The sequence below is a fragment of the Danio aesculapii genome, chromosome 22, assembly GCF_903798145.1.
Source record: "Danio aesculapii chromosome 22, fDanAes4.1, whole genome shotgun sequence".
In the NCBI taxonomy this organism is placed as follows: Eukaryota; Metazoa; Chordata; class Actinopteri; order Cypriniformes; family Danionidae; genus Danio; species Danio aesculapii.
In genome coordinates, this window is record NC_079456.1 from 33368779 (window position 1) to 33385916 (window position 17138).

Genomic DNA, 17138 nt, shown 5'->3' on the forward strand with positions numbered 1-17138 from the left:
CGGAATGAACCGCCAACTTATGCAGCATGTTTTTACGCAGCGAATGCCCTTCCAGCCGCAACCCTTCCCTGGGAAACATCTACACACTCCTGCATTCTCACGCATACACCACAGACAATTTAGCCTACCCAATTCACCTGTACCGTATGTCTTTGGACTGTTGGGGAAACCGGAGCACCCGGAGGAAACCCACGCAAATGCAGGGAGAACATGCAAACTCCACACAGAAACGCCAACTGACCCAGCCGAGGCTCGAACCAGCGACCTTCTTGCTGTGAGGCAACAGCACTAACTACTGCGCCACTGCGTCGCCCCGGCTCTTAGATTAATATCGAGTAAAAAATAGTCCAGAGCTTTTTATCTTTATTGACATAAATTTTATCACGATTCGATGTAATATCGTTTACCAGGCCAGCACTAGCATATAATGGTTAAAAATTATTCTAGCCGAAATAAAACAATTAAGACTTTCTCCAGAAGAAAAAATATTATAGGAAATACTGTGAAAAATTCCGGAATCTGTTAAACATCATTTGGGAAATATTTGCTACAGTATTTTTTCTTCTGGAGAAAGTCTTATTTGTTTTATTTTGGCTAGAATAAAAAAAGTTTTTATTTGTCAATCTTATTAGCTCCAATAAGCAATATTTGTTCTGTATTGTTTATGTAACAATCCACTGTTTTACAATGACTTGCCTAATTACTCTACAGTAACTTGCCTAATTATTCTAGTTAAGCCTTTAAATGTCACTTCAAGCTGAATATTGGTGTTTTGAAAAATATCTAGTCAAATATTATTGTCATAACAACAAATATAAAATAAATCAGTTATTAGAAATGAGTTATTAAAACTATTATGATTAGAAATGTGTTGAACAAAAATCTCCGTTAAACAGAAATTGGGAAAAATGATATTCAGGAGGGCGAATAATTCAGACTTCAGCTGTATGTTTTTGGTCTCTGACTGAATGAACGCGCTGTTACGTGTGTCTGACAGCACATCTGGGCTTCAATAACAGCAGGATTGTGTTTAATAAACCTCTGGTTGCCACAGCAGAAGAGTTGAGTTTAGAGAAGGAGCCGGAGAAAGTAACTTTCCTCTCTTTCTCTTTGTGTCTCGACTCTTTCCGATGTGACTGAAACACGCACACATACACTGATCTTAGGATATTTACTGCAGTATCAGCATCATCTTCACTGCCAGCCAAACCAAATCAAACACCAAACAACTAAAGTTCAGCTCAAAATACGAATGAAGCTGACCCCATCTTAGATATGCAAATATATGCAAATCACATTTATGCTCATATTTAAATTTTATTCATTCATTCATTCATTCATTTTCATTCAGCTTAGTCTCTGATTTATCAGGGGTCGCCACAGAAGAATGAACCGCCAACTATGTTTTACACAGCGGATGGCCTTCCAGCTGCAACCCAGTACTGGGAAACACCCATATACACTCATTCAAACTCACACACACATTCATAAACTACGGCCAATTTAGTTAATCAGTTCCCTTATAGCGCATGTGTTTGGACTGTGGGGGAAACTGGAGCAAACCCAGACCAACACGGGGAGAACATGCAAACTCCACACAGAAGCGTCAACTGGACCAGCCCGGACTCGAACCAGCGACCTTCTTGCTGTGAAGCCACAGTGCTAACCACTGAGTCACCCTCATGAATTGTATGCTAGATGTTATTAATTTTCCTGATAGCCATGTCATAATGTAAAACGGTAAAAAAATAATGATAATAAAGTTAACTGCGTTTTTATTCTAAAACCTTTTGTTTTTTTATTTTCTTTTATGTATTTTTAGTTTTTTATTTGGGTGATATTGTCTGTGATGCAAAAACTAATAATAATAAAAATAAAGCTGACTTAAATCCTTATATTTATTTATTTTAATCGAAAAACTTCTATGTTTCTTTATTTTAATATTATTTATTATGATTTGTTTTAATAATACTGTCTGTGACGCAAAAATAAATATAAAAATAAAACTAAATAATTTTAAAATGCTATCTTTCTATCCTAAATCCTACATCCATATTCAAAAATATGTTTAAAAAATTCTTTATTTTATTTATTATTTATTTTATTTTTTAATCTGAAAGATCTTGTTTGTGATGCAAAAAAATAAATAAATAAAAATAAAAGCTACTTTTTAATCCTAAAACATTGAATGTTTATTTATTTCTTTATTTTTTTTTATTTGAATGATACTGTCTGTGATACAATAAATAAATAAAACAAAATATTTATAAACATATTTATAATATTTTATTTAGGGGATACTGTCTGTTATGTAAAAAAAGCGCTAAATTTTTATTCTAAAACCTTCTATGTTTTTTTATCTTTTAATATTATTTTATTTTACCAATACTTCTTGTGATGTTGGCATATTTTTCTTTTCATGTTATTTCTCTTAGAAATAAAAGCTTTTTCAAAACTTACAATAAGTACTTAAATGCTCAATATTGTACCTTAAAGCCACAAACAAGTACAAAACAGTACAACCCCAAATCAGAAAAAGTTTTTTGAACTTGAAGGCTTTTGAACTTGCTGCTGGTAACAGTCTGGATGATCGTTTTCTTCTTTGGTCCAGAGCACACGGCATCCATTTCTACCCAAAAAGAAAGAGAAGTGTCCGGAGAGTTTGAAGGCGCTTTTGGACACTGTTAACATAGGGCTTCCTTTTGGCACAGTACAGTTTTCACTGGCATTTGTGGATGTAACTCTGTATTGAGGTACTTGACCAGGGTTCGCCGCAGTAATCCTGAGCCCATGTGGTGATATGGCTTATAGATGATTGAGGATTCTTGATGCAGTGCCGCCTGAGGGATCAGAGATCACGGTTGTTCAGCTTAGGCTTGTGCTCTTGTCCTTTACGCACTGAAATTCCTCCAGATCCCTTGAATCTTTTAATGATGTTCTGCACTGTTGAAGGTAAAATATCCAAATGTCTTCCTCTCTTTCTTTGAGGAACATTGTTTTTAAACATTTAAAGAAATGTTTTTACATATTTGTTGGCAAACGGCAAGCCCATCTTTGCTCCTAAAGGACTAGATCTTTCCTTGATGCTGCTATTGTACCAAATCATAAATACAACCACCTGTTGACATCAGCTGTTTCACATCACATCATCATTATTTAACCAGTTTACCTGATTACCAGCCGTAAACTGATCCTGTTTCAACTGTTTTTTTAAATGTGTTGCAAGACCCAAAACTGGAATACGTGTTTATTTAAAACAAAAAACAACAACAATAATAATCATGAGGAACACAGTAAATAATGTTTGTTGTATTGTCTGCAATGAAATACAAGTCAAAGTAAATTTAGAAATCACTTCTTTCTTTTTTATTTGCGTTTTCCATACGGTCACAACTTTTTCTGATTTGGGGTTGTACAAAAATATACTTTTTTGGGTAAGGTTAAGGGTAAGTCAGGGGCGTAGTAACCCCGGGGGTGGGGGTCCCCTCACTTTTAGAGACAGACCATTTAGAAACAGGCGATTAATAATTATATGAACGTATGATCTCATACAGCCATCCCCCCCACTTTTAAAATGTCCACTACGCCACTGGTAGCAGCATTTGTACTTTTGTGTCTGAGAATGTAAACACAAATCTTTCACACAAACACAAAAAGGAACACTGTGGAAGAAGGGAGCTGCCATCGATAAAAAAAAACGTCTTCACAGCTTATCTTTGACATAATAGAGAGAAAAATCAGCATCAACAAAGCCTGAAGGGACGACATTCTGGTGCTTTATGTGGCATCAAAAGCCAGCGTAATTACAGACTGCCTTCGCATAAAAAAAGAAACTCTTCAATTCTTTCACCTCACTGGTTCCGATCAAAGCTGTTTCGGTGTACATGATGTATAAGAAATTAACCAGTGGCTGCAAAATCTTACAGAACCTGCCTTTACACTGAAAAAAGTGTTGCATGCAAAACTGTTGCAAACAATTTATTTGTGTTGAATTTAAACAAACAAATTACATTTAATAATGTTCAACTTAATTTGTTTGTTTAAATTCAGCCCAAATAAATTGTTTACAACCACTTAACGTAAAAAAAATCGAGTAAATCCAAGGAATCATCTTTAAATCATTTTTTTCAGGGTATTTACTTTCGTGAAGTTGATCAGAATAAGACAAAAGAGAAGATATAAATAAACAGTTTTAACAAACAATAAAAAAATGAAATAATAATATAAATATAAATAAAAAAATTTGGTTTGCTTTATTTTGCCTTTTTTGTTTTGCTTTCAAAATCAGCGCTGAGTTGTTTTCCATTTATTTATTTATGACCTTTTAGGCAAATTGTTTACTTTCTTCTGTGAAGTTTCACAAAGTTGGACAGAATCAAATGAAAAAAGAAGCTAACAAACATTAAAAACAAAAATAAAATAAAAAAACAAGACAAAACAAAAAATAAACTTGTTTTTGCTTTGTTTAGCTTTCAGAGTTAGCATTGTGTTGTTCTGCCTTGTTTAATTTATTTATTTATTCATTCATTCATTAATTCATTTATTTATTTATGATCTTTTAGGCCAATTGTTTACTTTCTTCTGTGAAGTTTCACAAAGTTGGACTGAATAAGATAAAAGCAAAGCTAGTAAACATTAAAACAAAAATAAAATAAAAATCAAGACAAAACAAAAAAATTACTTTGTTCTTTGCTTTGTTTTGCCTTTTGTTTTGCTTTCAAAGTTAGCGTTGTGTTAATTCTGCTTTTATTTATTTATTTATTTATTTATTTATTTAGGATCTTTTATGCCAAAAGATGTTTGTTTTTCCATGAAGTTTCACAAAGTAGGACAGAATAAGATAAAGAAACAAGCTAACAAACGTAAAAAAAAAAAACAAATTAAGTAAAAATCAAGACAAAACCAAATGTAAATTTGTTTTTGCTTTGTTTTGCTTTCAAAGTCAGCGTTGTGTATATTCTGCCTTTATTCATTCTTTCATTTCATTGATTCGATCCAAGACCAACGCCGAGATGATCCCAAGGTTTCCATAATCCTGGACTGGGCCGTATCCTGAGCAGCTACTGTGGTGGTCATGGAGGAGTGGAGAACATGAGACTGATTCCTGTGACGCTCCAGGGACAGGCGAGTCTTCGCTGAGGCCAGCTTTTTAGCCTCCGCCGCTGAGACTGCAGCTCTGCACAAGACGTTTGGCCAGCGGAGAAATTAAAATGATCGTGCCCAACTGAGTCTGGTTTCTCTTAAGGTTTTTTTTCTTCACTTTCGCCAATTGGTGAAGTTTTTCCCTCTCCGCTGTGGCCACTGGCTTGCATGGTTCAGGATCTGTAGAGCTGCGCATCGTTGGATTTGCTCTTCAGTGTTTGGACTCTCAGTAGTGATTATTAAACCACACTGAACTGAGCTAAACTAAACTGAACTGAACTTAAACACTAAAAACTGAACTACACTGTTCCAATTTACTATGAACTTTTATCTAAAGCTGCTTTGACACAATCTACATTGTAAAAGCGCAATACAAATAAAGGTGAATTGAATTCATTTATGATATTTAGGCCAATTGATTACTTTCTTTCATGAAGTTTCACAAAGTTGGACAAAATAAGATAAAAAAAGAACCTAACAAACGTGAAAACAAAATAAAATAAAAATCAAGATAAAACAAAAAAATTACTTTGTTGTTTGCTTTGTTTTGCTTTCAAAGTCAGAGTTGTGTTGTTTTGCCTTTACTTAATCTTATTTAATTGATTTATTTATTAATAATCTTACAGGCCGTTTGATTACTTTCTTTCGTGAAGCTTTGTGAATTTTTTAGGCCAATCGTATACTTTCTTTCATGAAGTTTCACGAAGTTGCACAGAATAAGATGAAAGAGAAGCTAACAAACGTTTAAACAAAATTAAAAAAAAATCAAGACAAAACAAAAAATAAAATACTTTCTTGTTTGCTTTGTTTTGCTTTCATGGTCAGTGTTGTGTTGTTTTGCCTTTATTTATTTATTTCTTTATGATCTTACAGGCCGATTGATTACTTTCTTTCGTGAAGCTTCGTGAAGTTGGCCAGAATAACATAAAACAGAAGATATAAACAACAGTTTTAACAAATGATAACAAATAAAATAAAAATGTATGTTTGCTTTGTATATTTTTGTTTTGCTTTCAAAGTCAGCGTTGTGTTCATTTTGCCTTTATTTATTTATTTATGATCTTTCAGGCTGATTGTTTACTTCTTTCCAAGCAGTTTCACGAAGTTGCACAGAATAAGATAAAAGAGAAGCTAACAAACGTTAAAAATAAAATAAAAATCAAGACAAAACTAAATTAATTGGGACGATTTTACCTGCAGAAAATAGACTAATTACTGGCATAGATAAAGCAGAGCAACAATATAAATGAAGTCTAACAGCATTCGCATACACAACAAAAAATAATCAAATGTATAGTGCTCATTGTACACATGATTAAATATAACACGCTTTTGGTAAAGCTACAAAAATGCAACAACTCCTTGTGCATAAACTAACGATCTAATGCCTTAAAAACACACACAACTGATAAGCTTTATTTATTTATTTATTTTATATTTATTTGTTTTGTTTTTTTTAAGGTGAAACTAAAATGACTTTACAATTGTACCCGGTCGGCTATAATCCTGACTCCACATTACAGATCCTGCGATGTGACTATGGGGGATGCACACATTGCGATTGTCGATGCTAAAACGATATACTGTGCAGCATTTATTAATCAATTTATTTATTATCAATACAATCAATATATTTATTATACATTAATTTATTATTTGTTTATTAATTTTTTTATTTTATATAAAATAATCGCTTTGAAATGATGATATTTGAATGAGAAACAAGGCATAAATCATAAACATTACATATAAACGCAGTAATTAAATACAATTCTGTGGCTCCTCCTCAACTAGAATTCAGACTCAACAAGATGTGACTATTGCGGATGAACACATTGCGAGATCCATGTTGAAACCATATACTGAGCACCCCTAAACTCAATCATTTCAGAGACATTTGAGCTCCAGCGTCTTCGATTGCACGTTGTAACAAAGATATCCAGAAAGACAGAATGAGGGGGGGTTTGTGAGATCCGCGGACCAACAGCTGCAACAATCCAGAGAATATCAGCCTCTCACAGACACATTACTGACTTCCTGAGACGCCGCTAACTATTGTATTTTTCCCTGAGCTTTTCCTTAAGAGAGAAAAACAGATATCTGTGCAGTCTGTGCAGATGACATTAGCTGTGTTTCCGCACACCTATTTTTATGCGCATTATGGAAAATTTCACTCCTGTGTTGGTTTCCTCCGGGTGCTTCGGTTTCCCCCGTAGTCCAAACACATGCGCTATAGGGGAATTGAATGGACTAAATTGGCCGTAGTGTATGAGCGTGTGTGAATGTGAGTGTGTATGAGTGTTTTGCAGCAGGAAGGGCATCCGTTGTATAAAACATATGCTGGAATAGTTGGTGGTTCATTCCGCTGTGGCGAACTCTGATAAATAAGGGACTATGCCGAAGGAAAATTAATGAATGGATGGAAAAGTTCGTTTAAAATGCTTAATGGAAACTCTAAGGTGATCTGAATTTTGAAAATGAGCCTTAAAAAAACATGAGCACATTTGAGTAGGATCAAATTTAATCTGATTAGAAAAAATGCACGTAAAGTACAGTGGAACCACATTTAGTGAATAAACTCCAGCCTGCGCATCAAGAAAGTTATCTGATTTAGGTCACTGAACAGATCATGAGATGATAAATAGATTAATAGATAAAGCAGCGTTTCCAGCACACTGTAAAACACCTGACATGTTGTTTTGGTCGTTTCTAAAACTCCTCAGTCAAAGTTCATCATCACAGTGCTTCAGTATTATTATTATTATATTATCAATACCTCCAGAACTGTGAGTGAGTAAACCTGTTGCTTTATAAGCGATTAGTTGACTTCACTTTAAAAAAGTGTGTAAACCTGTTGCTTTATAAGCGATTAATTGACTTTACTTGAAAAGTGTGTAAACCTGTTGCTTTATAAGCGATTAATTGACTTTACTTGAAAAGTGTGTAAACCTGTTGCTTTTGAAGCGATTAGTTGACTTTACTTTAAAATCTGAGTAAACTTGTTGATTTTAAATCGATTAGTTGGTTTTACTTATAAAAAGTGAGTAAACTTGTTGCTTTTAAACCGATTAGTTGACTTTACTTATAAAAAGTGTGTAAACCTGTTGCTTTTAAAGCGATTTGTTGGTTTTACTTATAAAAAGGGAGTAAACCTGCTGCTTTTAAAGCGATTAGTTGACTTCACTTATAAAAAGTGAGTAAACCTGCTGCTTTTGAAGCGATTAGTTGACTTCACTTATAAAAAGTGAGTAAACCTGCTGCTTTTGAAACGATTAGTTGACTTCACTTATAAAAAGTGAGTAAACCTGCTGCTTTTAAAGTGATTAGTTGACTTCACTTATAAAAAGTAAGTAAACCTGTTGCTTTATAAGCGATTAGTTGACTTTACTTTTAAAAAGGGAGTAAACCTGTTGCTTTAAAGCGATTAGTTGACTTTACTTATTAAAAATTAGTAAACCTGTTGCTTTTAAGGCAATTACATGTCTTTACTTATACAAGTGAGCAAAATTTTAATAAAATAAAGGCTCTTACTGGACACTTGAGCTGCATCCCAATCATCACAAATACTGCAGAAGACCTACTGGAACCCACATGGACTCAAGATTCTGACAGAAATCAGTCAAGTTTATGAAGGAAAAATCATGGTTTGGGGTTACATTCTGTATGGGGGCGTGCGAGAGATCTGCAGAGGGGATGGCAACATCAACAGCCTGAGGTATCAAGGCATTTATGCTGCCCATTACATTACAAACCACAGGAGAGGGCAAATTCTTCAGCAGGATAGCGCTCCTCATACTTCAGCCTCCACATTAAAGTTTCTGAAAGCAAAGAAGGTCAAGGTGCTGCAGGATTGGCCAGCCCAGTCACCAGACATGAACATTATTGAGCATGTCTGGGGTAAGATGAAGGAGGAGGCATTGAAGATGAATCCAACAAATCTTGATGAACTCTGGGAGTCCTGCAAGAACGCTTTCTTTGCCATTTCAGATGACTTTATTAATGAGTGATTTGAGTCATTGCAGAGATGTATGGATGCAGTCCTCCAAGCTCATGATGGAGTCAGACACAATATTCATTCTTTTTCCACTGCAGCATGACTTTATATTCTATACTGGACATTATTTCTGTTTAGTGACAAGACTTTTGTCTAAGCAGAGTCAGACCTTACTGTCCTAATTAAATCATTCGAAATCACGGCCTGATCATATTTTATTTTGGTAAAATAAGGGTAATCTAGAGGCCTTTGCCTTTCATATAAGCCACTTCTGATACCAAATGATCAACTAGAAGTCAACTTATTATTTGTTGTTCCTAAAACTTGGAAAGGTGACAAGACTTCTGTCAGGTAGTGTATATATATAAGAATTAAAACAATACTGAACACAACTTAAATCAGCATATACAAAGACAACCAAGTTAAGAGCATTTTAACTAAATTAATTAAATTATGCGTCTTTATGTTTTCTGAGATCACAAGAATGAACTTATGATTACATGCATGACCGTAATGACAATACTCTGCGATTGCCACTAGGGGGTAAATACCGACAGCCGTATCTGAAAGTCATGTGAAGTGGAAAGATGGCTTTTGACTCACTGGATAGAAACACTGCCTAATTCTGAAATGTTTTATGCCGTATTCCAGTTTTGTGCATAAATCTAATTCACTTCTTTGGATGGAAACACAGTTATTGATAATCTGTGCACAGGCTGGTCATTACTGTCAGGTCCGCTTTGCTCTTTCTGTCTGTTTTTAATTGCAGGGCGGTGTGGAGCTGAATGTGCGGCAAGCCCTGGCACGCTTTCCTCATTCTCACACTCACAGTCTCAGGTGAAAGAAGAAAAGAAAACTCAGGAGGGAAGAAAACTTATGAGAGAAGCGCTGCAGACACGCTGTCCCAATAAAGCCCAACAATTAACATTAACAGATGATCAAAGCATCTACAAGAAACTGGCGTGAAACGACAAATAATGTTTTTTTAATCATCAAAATGTTTGAAGAAATTTTTTTCTGAAATATGTGGATTTTTTTAAATATTTTTTCTTACATCTCAATATGTGATGTTTAATTATAAAAATTTTCAATTTTTGTCACACATTTGTAAGTAATAAGTGAGTAAAATTGTTGATTTTAAAGTGATTAGTTGACTTTACTTTTAAAAAGAGAGTAAACCTGCTGCTTTTAAATCGATTAGTTGACTTTACTTAACAAGTGAGTAAACCTGTGGCTATTAAAGCGATTAGTTGGCTTTACTTATAAAAAGTGAGTAAACCTATTGCTTTTAAAGTGATTAGTTGACATTACTAATAAAAAGTGAGTAAACCTGTTGCTATTAAAGTGATTAGTTGACTTTACTTTAAAATCTGCGTAAACTTGATGATTTTAAAGTGATTAGTTGACTTTACTTTAAAAAGTGGGTAAAATTGTTGCTTTTAAAGTGATTAGTTGACTTTACTTATTAAAAATAAGTAAACCTGTTGCTTTATAAGCGATTAGTTGACTTTACTTATTAATAATAAGTAAACTTGTTGCTTTTAAAGCGATTAGTTGACTTTACTTATTAAAAATAAGTAAACCTGTTGCTTTTAAAGCGATTAGTTGACTTTACTTATTAATAATAAGTAAACCTGTTGCTTTTAAAGCGATTAGTTGACTTTACTTATTAAAAATAAGTAAACCTGTTGCTTTTAAAGCGATTAGTTGACTTTACTTATTAAAAATAAGTAAACCTGTTGCTTTTAAAGCGATTAGTTGACTTTACTTATTAAAAATAAGTAAACCTGTTGCTTTTAAAGTGATTAGTTGACTTTATTTATAAAAAGTGAGTAAACCTGTTGCTTTTAAAGTGATTAGTTGACTTTATTTATAAAAAGTGAGTAAACTTGTTGCTTTTAAAGTGATTAGTTGACTTTACTTATAAAAAGAGAGTAAACCTGCTGCTTTTAAATCGATTAGTTGACTTTACTTAACAAGTGAGTAAACCTGTGGCTTTTAAAGCGATTAGTTGGCTTTACTTATAAAAAGTGAGTAAACTTGTTGCTTTTAAAGTGATTAGTTGACTTTACTTATAAAAAGTGAGTAAACTTGTTGCTTTTAAAGTGATTAGTTGACTATTTATAATAAGTGAGTAAACCTGTTGCTTTTAAAGCGATTAGTTGACTTTACTTTAAAATCTGCTTAAACTTGTTGATTTTAAAGCGATTAGTTGACTTTACTTATAAAAAGTGAGTAAACTTGTTGCTTTTAAAGTGATTAGTTGACTTTACTTATAAAAAGTGAGTAAACTTGTTGCTTTTAAAGTGATTAGTTGACTATTTATAATAAGTGAGTAAACCTGTTGCTTTTAAAGCGATTAGTTGACTTTACTTTAAAATCTGCTTAAACTTGTTGATTTTAAAGCGATTAGTTGACTTTACTTATAAAAAGTGAGTAAACCTGTTGCTTTTAAAGCGATTAGTTGACTTTACTTTAAAATCTGAGTAAACTTGTTGATTTTAAAGCGATTAGTTGACTTATAAAAAGTGAGTAAACCTGTTGCTTTTAAAGTGATTAGTTGACTTTACTTATAAAAGGTGAGTAAAATTGTTGCTTTTAAAGCGATTAGTTGACTTTACTTTAAAATCTGAGTAAACTTGTTGATTTTAAAGCGATTAGTTGACTTATTAAAAGTGAGTAAACCTGTTGCTTTTAAAGTGATTAGTTGACTTTACTTATAAAAGGTGAGTAAAATTGTTGCTTTTAAAGAGATTAGTTGACTTTACTTATAAAAGGTGAGTAAAATTGTTGCTTTTAAAGCGATTAGTTGACTTTACTTATAAAAGGTGAGTAAAATTGTTGCTTTTAAAGCAATTAGTTGACTTTAAAATCTGAGTAAACTTGTTGATTTTAAAGCGATTAGTTGCCTTATAAAAAATTTGTAAACCTGTTGCTTTTGAGGCAATTAGTTGACTTTACATATAAAAAGTGAGTAAACCTGTTGCTTTTAATGCAATTAGTTGACTTTACTTAAAAAGTAAGTAAACCTGTTGCCTCAAATTAATAAGTAATAAGTAAATAAAAAATATATATATAAGTTAAGTCAATTTGACAATTCCAAGTTACATTGGGTCAACTTTTCATTTTTAAGGCAACTTGTTCACTAAATTTTTAAAGTAAAGTCAACTAATTGCTTTAAAAGCAACTTGTTTACAGCCTTTTTAAAAATAAATTCAACTAATCCATTTAAAAGCAGCAGGTTTACTCACTTTTTAAAGTAAAGTCAACTAATCCGTTGTTTTACAGTGTAGATTTAACACATATGTGAGAACTGACGTGGTCTCTTTTGTCAGCAAATCAGAGGCATTAAAGCATTCGAATGTAGAGTTTTTCCAAACAGCGACCCCGCAGAGTTAATATGAGTTACTGACCCACAGTGGACGTCCCACCGAGGTGATCACAGACTAATCAGCCCTACTGAATCAGATAAGCAGAGAGTCCCCGGGGCCACAGAAGAATAGCTGTCTCATTCCTCAAGAGACGCAAGTCAAAACACACACATTTACATTCAGACACACTGCAGATAGCTGAACTCAGATATGCTAAACACATCCTTATCAAGGTGAGAGAGAGCCTTGATCATGCCAAACATGTGTCGCACATGACAGCCAGCAAGACCGAGTGTTTTTGTCTTTCAGATCCACACCCAGATACTCTTTCTGTGCGTTTCCTACCCACGCCTTCAGCTGCAGTCTGTTCAGAGGTCAAAACTAAACCTGAAACGTGACTGCGGAGATTTCATCAGTGTGAACAGGCACTGATTCAGATCACAAACCAGATTGGAGATCACAGCCCTTATTTTTGCCCTCAAAAAACCTGATGACTATAGACAAACAGGCAAATTAATACATTACTTGAAATGCATGAGGTAAATGACGCTCATGAATATTCAATCAATCAAAGCCCTCATCATCAATTTTCAATTAATCAGTAAAATCACTTTTGTTCATAAACAGTACTAAAATGTAACGATTTAAATTCACGCATGAATTACGATACTATAGAACTACAAATTTTAAAAATATTATTATTATTACTGTTATTGTTATTATTATTACTGTTATTATTATTATTATTATTATTATTATTATTATTATTACTGTTATTATTATTATTATTATTATTATTATTATTATTATTACTGTTATTATTATTATTATTACTGTTATTATTATTATTATTATTATTATTATTATTACTGTTATTATTATTATTATTATTATTATTATTATTATTATTACTGTTATTATTATTATTGTTATTAAATAAGACAAAGAAAATTAGCAAAAAAATAAATGCATAGATTTAAAAAAAATAAACTTGAGTACTTGGAATACATAAGGTAAATGAAGCTCATGAATATTCAATCAATCAATCAAAGTCCTTATCATCAATACTGAATTAATCAGTAAAATTATTTTTTGTCAATAAACAGTTAGTATTATTTGTAAAATGTAACTAAAATGTAACTAATATTAGTATTACATATCAGTTGCATCGTAACTAAGCAAAAAATAAATTAATATACTAAAAAATAAGCTTCAGTACTTGGAATATATGAAGTTAATGAAGCTCATGAATATTCAATTTAACCCCTTATCATCAATACTGAATTAGTCAGTAAAACAACAGTTCATTCAACAGATCATATAGTCCACAGTACATAGTTGTTGGTTTATTTTGTAAAATTAAACTTTAAATTTGTACTTGAATTACCAGACTAAAAAATAAATAATTTATTATTAGTTAGATTGTAATTAGCATTTTATATGTACTTAGCATTTTATATGCATCCTATTTATACATAACATACGCTTTTGTTGATCATGTAGTCCGCAAAAAAAATTTGTCTTTTAAAATAAAACTTGTATGCAAATAAACTCAGGTACTTGAAGTAAATGAAGTAAAAAAAAAAGCTCACGAATGTTCAATCAATCAATGCCCTTTCAGTCAATACTGAATTAATCGGTAAAATGCTCTTTTGTTCATCAGAAACACTGATCATACAGTCAAACACAATTTGTTGTTGTTTTAAAATACAAAAAGTACACAAAACCAACAAAACAACAGGAAATACCACAAAACTGCTAATAGTTTCCAATGCAAATAACATCAAAACCATTAAAACATTCAATTCTAACCATGAAAACAGCTATATTTTAAAATGGCAGGCAAGAAAGTTCCAGCAGAGACCATTAATGTTAACTAAAAGTGTACTAACTAATGCTGACAAGCATGAATTAGGACTTTAGTAATGTATTAACTATGATTAATAAATGCTCTACAAGTATTGTTCATTATTAGTTCATGTAAATAAATTAACTAAATAATGGAGCCTTATTGTAAAGTGTGATCATAAAGTTTCCATAAGAACCATTAACATTTTAATTAGAAATATTAAATACATAAAAGCATTATTATATAGATTCCATTTAGGTTTTTTTTCAGCAAGTAAAGCAAAGAAAATAATAAATAAAATTTATTATAGTAGTAATTACAATATAATTATAATAGTATAATAATAGTATTATAATATAATATAATATAATATAATATAACATGATATAATATAATATAATATAACATGATATAATATAATATAATATAATATAATATAATATAATATAATATAATATAATATAATATAACATGATATAATATAATATAATATAATATAATATAATATAATATAACATGATATAAAACAGTAAGTATTGTTCATTATTCACTTATGTTTACGTTTCTCCCCATTTGTTAGCATATAAATAAAGCAGATTTATAAACAAACCCGGTAGGCGAGAAAGTAAACGCGTCTGTATGTACTACAGTAACTGGTTTATGGCAGAGTTAATGTAAACTATGTGCAGCAATGTCCAGCAATAACCAACTCTTACTTGAGAAAGTACTTCTGGCCATTGGGGTGAAGATGAATAATATAATATAATATAATATAATATAATATAATATAATATAATATAATATAATATAATATAATATAATATAATATAATATAAAATAATATAATATAATATAATATAATAACACCCAGCATTTTTTACAGTGTACAGAGTGGAAAAAAAGTATTGAACATGTTACCATTTTTCTTAGAAAACATATTTCTAAAGGTGCTGTTGACTTGAAATTTTCACCGGATGTTGGTAACAAGCAAAGAAGTCCATATATGCAAAGAAAACAAAACCTGTTAGTCTACAAATGATGTTCTGTGTAATGAAATGAAATGGCACAGGGAAAAGTATTGAACACATGAAGAAAGGAAGGTGTAGAAAGGACATGGAAAGCCCAGACAGCAGCTGAAATCTCTCAGTAGTTCTTCAGCAACCCTCTGCCCTTCCTCAGTGTAAATGAATATCATCAGCTGCTTCAGTCCAACATCTACATTAGCAGGAGGATGAAGATGAACCCAGGGTGGACATTTCAGCTAGACAATGAGCCAAAACACAGCCGAGGAAACTCTCAAATGCTTTCAGAGAAAGAAAATAAAGCTGTAGAGGCTGGCCCAGCCAATCACCTGACCTGAATCTAATCGAGAATACAAGATAAACCTCAGATTTGATAGACGAGACCCACAGAACTACAAAGTTTTTGACACTCTGTTGAAGTCTGTGAAAAAGCTCACACCTGAGCAATGCATTTGACTTCATTCTCCATATTAGAGGCATCTTTAAGCTGCCAGCACCAAAAAAAAGACTTTTATGTATTAAATACATTTCAGTAGTTCAGCACTTTCTCCTTGTGTCATTCCATTGTTATTACACAGAACTCATTTTTGTTTGTTTTGATGTTTGTATTGTTTTGGTTTTAACCAAAAACTGGTTCAATTCCATGTCAACAGCTCCTTTAGGAATATTATTCCCAGGAAATCAAAACATGACCGTGTTCAATACTCATTTCCCCCACTGTATGTACTCCAGTAATTGGTTTACGGGCAGGTTAATGTGAACTAAACAGTGCAGGAATGTCCAGTAATAACGAACTCTTACTTGAGAAAGTACTTCTGGCCGTTGGGGGTGAAGGCCATCTCCCACCCCGGGGGCAGCGGCAGTTCCTCGGCCACATCGCAGGACTGGTGCCGAGTGTGGGAGTGGAGTCTCCCGGGGCTCGGGCCGCTTACGGAGCCCGCCGGCAACTGCAGGGACGCTGGGGAGGAGCGCGAGCGAAAGTGGACCCTCGGCGGGAGCGAACCGGAGTCCGCGCTGGACTGCCGGGAGTGGGAGCCCGAGTCCGGCTCCTGGAAGAAAGACTGCGGCATATCCTTGTTCCTCCAGGAGCTCGGTTTCGGGTTCATGACAGAGTTAAAAAGAGCCTCTAGATCCGTGTCCAGGTCTTTGGCGACATGGATCACCTGGTGGCCCGGTATCGGCTGGAGAGGATTACCGCTCATGGTCAAAACAAACTTCGATTAAAATGGCCGATGGAAAAAAAAATCCTGTAGGAACTTTTCCTGTTTTTCGTGCTTAAGTAGTTTCAGCCGAGTTGAAAAGTGTTTGAAAGTCGTCGAAAAGTTGTCATAAAGCAAGAAAGGCGTTTGTCATGTTGTCCCGCGTGGAGTTTGGAGAGTTTTTTGTTCCTCCTGCGTCCGATCGCGGAGTTTCTGAAAGTTTGTAAACTCAAGCTTTTCTCTCTCTCTCTCTCAGTCTGAGCGGCTCCTGTGTCTGTCTGTCTGTCTGTCTGTCCGCTCATGAATATTCAATCACGTCTCCAGCCCCTCATGAATATTCAATGAGCCAGTTATATACGTTCATAAACAAAGCACAACAATGGATGTTCAGCATTGCGAATGTTGCTGGTGTTCAGATTATATCACATATATAAACATTTTATTGTAGTAAATTATATCTAGTTTGCGATTTAAAATTGTTCTTGAACTACCATACTACTAAAATACACACACACACACATATATATATATATATATATATATATGTATAGAATTATTAGC

General features: G+C 33.1%; 1 protein-coding gene across 2 annotated transcripts in view; it reads right to left on the bottom strand.

The window, feature by feature from the left end:
• Positions 1-16846, bottom strand: part of wwtr1 (WW domain containing transcription regulator 1) — an 87312-nt gene extending 70466 nt beyond the window's left edge. For both annotated transcript variants that reach the window (XM_056448370.1, XM_056448369.1), the window contains exon 1: positions 16180-16846. In XM_056448370.1, coding sequence (XP_056304345.1) covers positions 16180-16580 — 401 coding nt within the window. In that variant the 5' untranslated portion in view covers positions 16581-16846. The remainder of the gene's footprint in view (positions 1-16179) is intronic.
• Between the last annotated feature and the right edge of the window lie 292 nt (positions 16847-17138).